Source organism: Podarcis tiliguerta (assembly GCF_965153285.1).
Source record: "Podarcis tiliguerta genome assembly, chromosome: 2".
Classification (NCBI taxonomy): domain Eukaryota; kingdom Metazoa; phylum Chordata; class Lepidosauria; order Squamata; family Lacertidae; genus Podarcis; species Podarcis tiliguerta.
In genome coordinates, this window is record NC_139535.1 from 96,798,025 (window position 1) to 96,808,154 (window position 10,130).

At 46.7% G+C, this 10,130-nt stretch overlaps 1 protein-coding gene across 1 annotated transcript; it reads right to left on the minus strand.

Moving 5' to 3' along the window:
• Positions 1–598: 598 nt before the first annotated feature.
• Positions 599–8,461, minus strand: SOX9 (SRY-box transcription factor 9). The gene is made up of 3 exons (XM_083427669.1): positions 7,480–8,461; positions 4,717–4,970; positions 599–3,828 (listed from the first exon to the last, which is right to left on the minus strand). Exons 1-3 carry the CDS (start codon positions 7,908–7,910, stop codon positions 3,017–3,019), a joined length of 1,497 nt encoding a protein of 498 aa, XP_083283795.1. The 5' UTR covers positions 7,911–8,461; the 3' UTR covers positions 599–3,016.
• Positions 8,462–10,130: the final 1,669 nt, after the last annotated feature.

A 10,130-nucleotide genomic window follows, 5' to 3' on the forward strand; every position in this document is an offset into this window, starting at 1 on the left:
CTGGATACAGTTTGGGAAATGGGGAGGGCAGATCCATTGGATCAGTGACAGGTATGTATTGATCTAATAGTTAAAGCTATGGTTTTCCCAGTAGTGATGTATGGAAGTGAGAGCTGGACCATAAAGAAGGCCGATCGCCGAAGAATTGATGCTTTTGAATTATGGTGTTGGAGGAGACTCTTGAGAGTCCTATGGACTGCAAGAAGATCAAACCTATCCATTCTTAAGGAAATCAGCCCTGAGTGCTCACTGGAAGGACAGATCCTGAAGCTGAGGATCCAATACTTTGGCCACCTCATGAGAAGAGAAGACTCCCTGGAAAAGACCCTGATGTTGGGAAAGATGGAGGGCACAAGGAGAAGGGGATGACAGAGGACGAGATGGTTGGACAGTGTTCTCGAAGCTACCAGCATGAGTTTGACCAAATTGCGGGAGGCAGTGGAAGACAGGAGTGCCTGGCGTGCTCTGGTTCGTGGGGTCACGAAGAGTCGGACACGACTAAACGACAACAACAAAAATTCATTGCTCATTTTTATATTAAAAAAGGAGGTAACATTGCTTCAGTTATGGATACGGCAGTTAAACAAGCTCCACTTCATTTAAAGTTTAATAAAACGTATATTTATTGCAAACAATAATATACAAAAAGGTAAGTTGTACAGAGAACCAAAAGGGATTTGCAAACAAAACGACCAAAACGGAAACAAAACGGAAACCCAACCTTACCTAAAACTGATTTTTTTAAAAAGGAAAGATTGTTTTTAAGTTACAGAAATACTTTAGAAATATCTGCTTTTTTTAATATAGAAGTAGAAAAGATACCATATTATAAGAGTGCTTTAAGATTTTCTTCTACTGTATTCCCTACGAAACATTAACAAATATAACTTTTTTTAAATAAAAAAGTTGGCTATCTTTTTTTAAAAAAAGCAATCCTTAACTGCTCAGCCACCGCTTCACCAAAGGTCAGTTTCCTTGCCCTAAATATCCTCCCAAATCACACAGTGTGAAGAGGTGGAAGATGAGCTGCACACTTTGGCAGCTACCAGTCCAGAACCGCTGCTCTGAAACTGTCGTTCATTTCCATCGAGCTTTCAAGGGGCAAATATGAGCCCCATGGAAAAGAAGAGGGCTTACAAAGCAGCAGGGATTGGTGGCTGCACCCATTGTCACCTTGCTTCTCTTGAACAGACCAAGGCCTGCCCTACAACACCCTTAGAAGGTGGTGGAATCTCGAGGTAGTAGAGTGGATTGTACCACTTTGGTTTGCAAGTCGTGGGGTATCGTTTCTTTCGAATGCTTCCCCTCACCCCCTGTAAAAGAACTCCCTGCAATTATAAACAACAACAATGGAGGGTTTAAATATAAAAATCCCATGGGGGAAGCATTAAAAATGGCAGCCCCAACAGTAGCATCAAAGCTTAAGTGGTACAGTCCATTCTACTACCTTAACTCTGCTGGCCTGTGTACTCCCAGGCGCAATATGTAAATCTGGAAGAGCTGAGGCAGAAAATAAGGCAAATGACTCAGTGATACACTACATTTGCAATCTTTTGTGTCTACAATGAAAAACAACAACATATTTTTTTTCCAGTTTATCCTCAAACAGGAGGGTAAAGAAGAAGAAAGGGAGAACAGAAGAGAAGCAGACATACTTGTACAAACCTAAGACACATTCTGAAGGAATAATAATAATAAAAAGTACCAAAAAAATGGGAATGAGAGGGATAAATAAAATAAAGGGGTTATTGATTTAGACCATAATTTAACGATTAGGCACCATATACCGACTCTGGAATTTCTGTTTACATTACAAGAACTTCTAATACGGAAGGGGGAAATGGAGGAAAATCTCTTGATTAAAAAACTCTCCCCACCCACGCCACAAAATAAATATATATACTTTTTTAAAAAAAGAAAAGAAAAGAAAGAAAAACACACACACCAGTGCTGTCATCCATGACCTTTGTTAAAGTCGATATCCCTGCCCTGCAAATTGGGTTCATAATGGATTTTGCAGGGGGGCTGTTTTCTATGGACTGGTCAGCATCTGTTTCGCACATGGGGAGGGGCTGTGTCAGAAGCTGAAGAAGGCAAGTCATGGTAGGATTTGTGGCATTATAATCTGGTGCTGCTGGTTGCATTAAAAAAGAGAGAACTTCAGACCTTAAAAAACTGAACTGTCTTCCTCTGAAGCCTCGTATTTCCCCTTGGCAGTGAGAGAAAGAATTACGCAAGCTCTCTTGGAAGATGTTGCAGGGTTGCTGTTAAGGCTTTTCAATAGTGTTTCTTTAAGGCTTAAGGTGTAGATCTTCTTTTTCTTTCAAACCTCCCTCCTCCCCGCAAAAAACCCTTTTACTTCCCAGCTGGAAAAATAAAGTCTCTTTCCAAATCCACAACATCACACTGAGTAACTGATCACTGGTTTGCTTTTCCTTTATCCACATTTTTTTTTGCTGCCTACAAGCAGAAGACCATTAACTATACAAAAATACCTCTGGCTAAGGCATGCCATTTTGCTAAGTGTTGTTTAGCTGTCAAAATAAGGAGCATTAAAAAAAAAGTTTCTCTAAAAACAAGAAGTACAATTAACATATAAAATCCCCTCAAATTGGTAACGAATCATACACAGTACATACTAAACGAAACGAAACAAAATACTTAGAATAGAGCATATTCCTCACAGAGGAATACTTTTGAGTTTTGTAATAATAAAAAAATTATTCGCTTTTCATTTTTAGTTATTGTTAAAAAATAATCACCAAGTCCATACCTAGGCGAACTAAGCTGGCTGTTTGGGGAATGAAAATCGCCTCCAAAGCAAAGGTTCTAAGTCCACCATGGAATGTTTGTTTATGGATTCTCCAGCTGATTTCGGAAGGATGCTGTAGTACACAAAGCATTCTGGGATTTTCCTTTCTCTTACTTGTTTAGCTTGCTGCTGCTTCTTTCTTTCTTTTTAAAAAAGAAACTTTCACCAAAGTCTGAAGACGCTTTTTGCTGTCCGTCAAAAACCTTACGGCCTGGTGAGCTGTGTGTAGACAGGCTGCTCCCAGTGTTGCGGGCTGTGGGTCTGAGGAATGGAAGGCACCCCGGCAGTGTCTGCAATGGGTGTGTACATCGGCCTCTGGGCGGGGTTCATGTACGTGAAGGTAGAGTAGAGGCTGGAGCTCTGGCCGGCAGCGTGGCTGTAGTACGAGTTGGAGCTCTGGTGGTCTGTGTAGTCGTACTGCGAGCGGGTGATGGTGGGGTAGGAGGAGCTGTAGTGCTGCAGGTTGAAGGAGCTGTAGCTGATCTGCTGGGGCGAGTGCTGCTGCTGCTCGCTGTAATGGCTGGGGCTCAGCTGCTCCGTCTTGATGTGTGTCCTCTGCTGGGCCTGCCCTGGCTCGCTGCTCAGCGTGGTCAAGGTGTGCTGGGGTTGCTGCGGGGCCTGCTGCGGCGCTTGGGACGGCTGGGGCTGAGACGGCGGCTGCGGCTGCTGCGGCTGCTTGGACATCCAGACATGCCCTGTGCCAGCTGGAGCGGCTGCCGTGCTGCTGATTCCGTAGCTGCCGGTATAGGTGACTTGGCCGGGCTGGCCATGGGTGGCCGGGACCCCGGGGTGGCCGTTGGGTGGGAGATACTGGTCAAACTCGTTGACGTCGAAGGTCTCGATGTTGGAGATGACGTCGCTGCTGAGCTCACCAATGTCCACGTCTCGGAAGTCGATGTGGGGCGGCTGCCTTCCTCCTTCCTGCAGGGGGCGCCCTTCCCGTTTCAGGTCCTGCTTACCGGGCTGCACATCTGTTTTAGGGGTAGTGGGAGGGGTCGGTGGCCCTTGAGACTGTCCTGCAGGAAACGCAAGAGAAACGGCATCTGTCAGAGTCAGCATGCTACTTTCCCCTCCACCCCTTTGAAGTCAAAACTGCAGGCAGGCCACACCTGGGCCTATCTTCCTACTGATAAGGGGTCCAGACAGAGTGCCATAAAGCGCTGGAAATCTAACAGCAGCCATTTTTTTATATATATAAGCAGGAGGTGTTGTATTACGATGATAATTCCATTAATGGTTAACTCTGTCTGGAGGTGAGTGAAAGGAGAGGGTGGTGGCAGGGTGAATTGCCACTGAAGATAGCTGCAAGGCTCTTTAGATCAGTTGTTTTGTGCAGTGAAAGGGATTTGTACCTGTGAGACTGTGCTCTGCTGAAAAAGAGGGCAGAGTGCTGTTTATAGAGCTGGTTTGCAAAGGTGCGAACTGGACTGGCAGAAGCAATTGCCTTATGCAAAGAGAAAGCCCTTTTGGATGTCCTGTGTGCCAATGATGCTGTGTGCTGTCGTCCGTGAGACGTACTTACTGACAGTGGTGGCCAATGGCTTGTCACCAAATAGGACACACACATCTGCATGTGCTTTGCCCCACCGCACCTGTTATCCTGTTATCCTGTTATCCTGTTCTATAGAGATGCTTCAGCATGCATAAGGTCAATAGATCGCTAAGTGCGCTCATTTTCTGCATCCACCTGAATGGGAGCAGCCTAATTCATTAAACGTGTAATAGACAGCTCAGTTTGTTAGAGCATGGTGCTGGCAATGCCAAGGTTGCAGGTTCAATCCCCATATGGGACAACGACATATTCCTGCATTGCAGGGGGTTGGACTAGATAACCCCCAGGGTCCCTAACAACTCTACAATTCTATTATTTCTACGAGCAGAACAACAGCATACGGCACACTTACCAGAATGTTCTCCAGGTGAATGCACTTCGCTCATGCTGGATGAAGACTGGGGAGAATCTGCCTGCAGGGCCTTGAAGATGGCATTCGGGGAGATGTGAGTTTGCTCAGATCCTTCCTCTTGCTCTGCCTGCCCATTCTTGACTGACTTTCTCCTTCGCGGCTGGTACTTATAGTCTGGATGGTCTTTTTTATGCTGCACCCTCAGCCTTTCCGCCTCCTCCACAAACGGGCGCTTCTCACTCTCATTCAATAACCTGGGCGAGACAGAAAGGGCCTTGTGGTTACTTACAATGGTGTCAACTGCAGAGATTTCCAGAATGTAGCACTTAGGTCAGATTTCATTTTGCAAAATAAAATATCAGCCTGTCTGCAAGAGCACTGTCCCAGGCAGCTGTTAAAGGCTGCAAAGTTGTGCAAAATGGGCTTCTGGTCATACCAAGGTCACGATCCAGATATATGTGGACATAGGACATTATGCCAAAATGTCCTAGTGGCATAGCAAAGCTGGCAAGGAAGGCAGTTTTTAGACATCCTGCTATCTGAGCATTCTCTCTCTCCCCCCCTTCCCTCCCTCTCTCTCTCTCTCTCTCTCCCCCCCCCCCCCTTTAGGAGCAGACTAGAAACTTTCTCTGGGACCTCTGGGCAGTGTCAGGAAAAGAACTTGGTTGTTCAGTACTGCTAAGTTTGCCTCTGCCTGTTCCTTTTCTACATCATCTTAGGGTCCCTTTTGAGAACTCTGTTCCTCTTGCAAGAAACGAGCAGAGTGTTTTGGCTACTTTCAAAAAAGACATAACAAAAATCAAGCCACTACAGGGACTCTGCTCTGGCCCCTTACTTGGAATTTGGTTGGAGCCATCACTCAGTTCCCACCTACTCCCATCAACTAACCCAGGACACACTCAAACAAATACAGACTAGGACGCCAACACTTTGGGTGCCTCCAGGCACCAGCACAAACTGCCCACCATTTTTTTTATAGCTAAACTCAACAACAACAACATAAACCTTTCATTTGCAAATACCATTGATCTCTCGCCCTCTCTCTCTCTTTTTCTTGTGGAAAGTCACAAGCTTATGTTTCAATCAGTTGACTCACTTTCTCTTAACTCCCTGCTCCCTCCCTCTCCCCCTCCCTCCTGTTGCAAGTCATCCTTCCAACTCAACCTCCTATTGGTCCACACTTGCCAACTTACGCCAACAATCATCACATACCCAAACGTGTGCCATTCATGTTTTGTCTTGACAACAGGACTTGAGTTGTCAGAACTCAACCTTGTAACGTGTTTTTTTTTAATGGGCAGGTGTGTACAAAATAAATTATTCCTGGGTATGTGCAGAGTGCCTTTCAGAGTAACCACAGCATATATATATTTTTAAAAAAGCAGATGGGACAGCTCTCTCCTAGGTATGATCTCAAGGCCACTTTAAAAATAAGGGGTTTAGCATTGCCTCATCATTTAGTTGCTCTTATAATGCAATCCTATGCAGGTCTACTTTGCTGTGAGCCCCTTTGAGTTTATTAGGACTTCCTTCTGGGGAAGTATACATTACAGCCTTATTTTCTAGTGTTGGCAGCTCATTGAACACAGCAATGCTGCCGAACCAGAGCATGGCCTTGTCCTCCCTCTCTTCCTTAAGCTAAAACAGGACCTCAAATATGGACACATACAGTGGTGCCAACTTGAATAAAATATTGGGGGGGGGGGCTGGTAAGCCCTGCCCTGCATAATTGATCACATGGCATGCACACACTATTTGCATGGCAGTGCCCATTAACTTTTTTTGGGGGGGGGGGTTCTGGCCCCCTCAAATATTTCAATGGAGAGAGGATGAAGGACCCCCTAAGAATTAGCTCCTATAGACATATATGTCCACAAACCAAGGTACAAACAACATTTTGATGCAGAACTTCTCTTGCAGAACCCGATCCGATTGCACTCGGAAGGTAGCTCCCACCCAGTCCTGGGTTGCCACCTACATGTGAAGTTCAAGGGACACACTCTCCAAGAGCTGCGCGTTAGTTGGGCTCTCTCCACGCTACCTCTGCGGAGGAGGAGGAGCTCAGCATGGGATCTCCAAGCCCCAGATTCCCACCAACCACCCCTTTGGAAACATACATTCTCTCTCTCTCTCTCTCTCTCTCTCTCTCTCTCTCGTGCGCGCACCCAACCCACGCGTGCAATTTCTCCTTTCTAGCCCTGCTCCTGCAGAGCAGGGAGGCAAACTTGAATAAAATATTTGTGTGTGTGTATTTCCAGATAAGCCCCACCCCACATTATCGATCTCAAGACGTGGCACACAAACACCATTTCAGTGGCAATGCCCATTAACTGGGGGGGGGGGGGCGCAACTTTGGGACCTCGGCCCCTAGGACTGGCTCCTATGCTGCACAGACAGACCCCGAGTGGCGGAAACTAGACTTTGTCAAGGCGTGGTGATGCAAAACGAAGCATAGGAGCCAACTTCTAGGGGCTGAGGTTCCTTCACACCCCCCATAAAATATCTGAGGGGGCCAATCCCCCCAAAAAAAGTTGACGGGCATGCCATTTAAATTATGTGCGTACAACATGTCTTTTGATCTGTTATGTTATTTATTGAATATTTTATTCAAGTTGGCACCCCTGAAGCTAAACAATCAAACCAATGGAGACCCTCCCCGTCCCTCTAACTATGGGCTGCCATCCTCTGCACGCTTCCTCCGGAGCAAGCGCCCCTTTGGCAACCCGCTTCCTTCCCCCCGTTGCGCCCATCCCCAGCGCTTACCTCCAGAGTTTGCCCAGCGTCTTGCTCAGCTCGGCATTGTGCAGGTGCGGGTACTGGTCGGCAAGCTTCCTGCGCGCGGCCTGCGCCCACACCATGAAGGCGTTCATGGGGCGCTTGACGTGGGGCTTGTTCTTGCTGGATCCGTTCACGCGCACGGGCATGGGCACGAGCGTCCAGTCGTAGCCCTTCAAGACCTGGCTGACGGCTTCTCGGATGCACACGGGGAACTTGTCCTCGTCGCTCTCTTTCTTCAGGTCCGGGTCGCTTTTGGGGAAGGTGTTCTCTTGGGGACGCGTGTTCTCGGTGTCCGATCCGGAGCCCGACGGGCAAGGGGAGCCGGCCGAATCGTCCGACATGGTGGGGCTGGGGGCGCCGGACAGGCATTTCTCCTGCTCCTCGGTCATCTTCAGGAAAGGGTCGAGGAGATTCATGCGAGAAAGCGACCCGGGGGAGGATATCGGTGGAAATGAAAAAAGCGAGCAAGAGGGGGTGGGAAGAGGGGGTGGGTGGGGGGAGGAAGAGGAGGGTGGGGAGGGGTGAAAAAGCGAAAGTGGCAGGGTCTCTTAAAACTGCATGAAAAGAGGCGAGCCCAGCGGCAACGACAAGGAAAAGTTCGCAAGGGGCACCAAAAATGTCTCGCCTGGGTTGCAGAAACTGGAAAGACCTCGGATCTCGGACGCTTTTGCAAAATCGCTGCTGCTGCTGCTGCTGCTGCTGCTGCTGCAGATATTTGCTCTCAAGCAACGGACATGTGGACAGCTTTTTCGTGAATCGTCAATGAGGGGCTGTAGGAAGAATATATATCAAAATATATATTCCACCCCTTTCAAAAAAGAAGGAGAAAAAGTTCCTCGGAGTTTGGAGGGTAGAGAAGGAGAAAAAAAGAATATATATATATATATGTGTGTGTGCTTATATATATATATATATATATATATATATATATGCTCCCAAAATCAACTAGTCGGCTTCAAGCTCAGCTCTACTAACTTTCTCTCTGGGTCTCTTTAATAAATACTCTCCTCTGCTATTTCACCTTAGAAACTTTCAGCCAATGGCAGGCCTGCCCCTGGAGGGCTGGCACACAGCTGATTGGCTGAAAAGTTTTTTCTCTCTCCCCCTCCTTCCTCGCCGCTCTCTGAAGGGAGGGGAGAAATGAGCGCAGATCTCAGAGAGGAAAATAGGGGGGGGGGGAGAGGGAGGAGGGAAAGAGAAAGTTTGTCGCGCGCTGCAGTTGAGCCTTTGTACTTCCCAACTCTTGCGCTATATATTCCTCCGAGTAAACTCTTCTCCTTTCTTTTTCTACTTCTTGATCTGGGCAGATTTCTGCTGAAGAAAAGGCACGAAATCTTCCCTAGCAGATACGTCATCGCTCGGGTAAAACTGCAGAACAAATGCTTCCACGCTCGCTCTCTCACTCGGAAAAGAGCTTAGAGGTCCTCTGTATGAGTCTCTGTCTGTCTGTCTATCTGTCTCCCCTCTAGCTTTGAATCCAGTGATTTTTCTGACTCACCTCTCCTATGGGAGGGTTTGTTGTTTTTTTGTTTGCTCATCCTAATGCTTTATCCATACTTAAAAGTTTCAGGAAGAGAAGGCGAGGTTGACTTCCTCAGCGCTGCACTGCAATTCACGGCGTGAGAATCTGACCTAGAGGTTTAGTTTTAAATACCACCACCCCTTCCACGCTATATACTTAGGCTAGGACGACTCCTTTTTAAAATGGTTATCTTTAATATCCCTTACTCTGGTCTTATACTGTGCAAAGTAGGGTTAGTTGTGTGTGTGTGTGTGTGTGTGTGTGTGTATGAATGACAGTAACACCCTCCTCCAAAATATCACGCTGAGAGTGATCTGCTGTGTAGAAACATAACATGACCAAATTTCTATTTCAAGCAGATAAGACTTTCCACCGTAAAAGTCAACAGGTACAAGCTACCATCCAACCCAAGGGCTTAACTAGGGAGTAAGCGCCACGGAAAGCAGCGAGACTTACTTTCAAGTAAACCTGCACATGGGCTACGCATCTTTTTAGAAAGGGTTGAACCTATGGGAATGGTCATCAGCTACACATCCTGCCGGGAGGGATCTAATATATTTTAAATCCCTATAATTCAGGATTTTCTTCCTCAAGCGTGATCCTTCATCGTAAAGACAATACTTGAATTTACTTGTTAGGCTCGCTGACATCCTCTCTTCCAAGGCCAGACGCAAAGCAGGCGCAAGGGGATGCATTATGCCTCGAAATTTATCCCCATCGCTCCCCGCCCCGCTGCTCAAACCACGGAGAAAGAGAAATAAGTTTTCTTCTTCGTTTCTCATATATATTCAGATGGATCTCGTTTCAGAGACGTCTCTGTGAAATGTTTCTGATTTGTTTTTTTGAATCAGATGCTATGCCTACTAACCTCAGGTCTTTGCTATATATACACACGCACATACATATTGGCTTTGCACTGTTTCCACAATTTTTCCTTAAAAGTAGGTGACACATCAGGAGGAAAAAGCTTTCTGACGGATATAAAGAATGCACAGCACGGGGATGCGCTCTGGCACAGCCGAACAGCTTGGCTAAGAAATGGCTAAGGAGAGAAAGTGGGCGCAGTTTGCGATTGATTCGCCTTTTGATAATCCATCTATCGAGACGTCATGTG

Bases quoted from the DNA above. Each gene is read 5' to 3' on its own strand.
- SOX9 (XM_083427669.1), bottom strand. From the start codon at position 7,910: ATGAATCTCCTCGACCCTTTCCTGAAGATGACCGAGGAGCAGGAGAAA. The intron at 4,971-7,479 runs GTAAGCGCTGGG...TGTCTCGCCCAG, and splicing joins ACGCTGGGCAAACTCTGGAG to GTTATTGAATGAGAGTGAGA. The intron at 3,829-4,716 runs GTAAGTGTGCCG...CGTTTCCTGCAG, and splicing joins TTCACCTGGAGAACATTCTG to GACAGTCTCAAGGGCCACCG.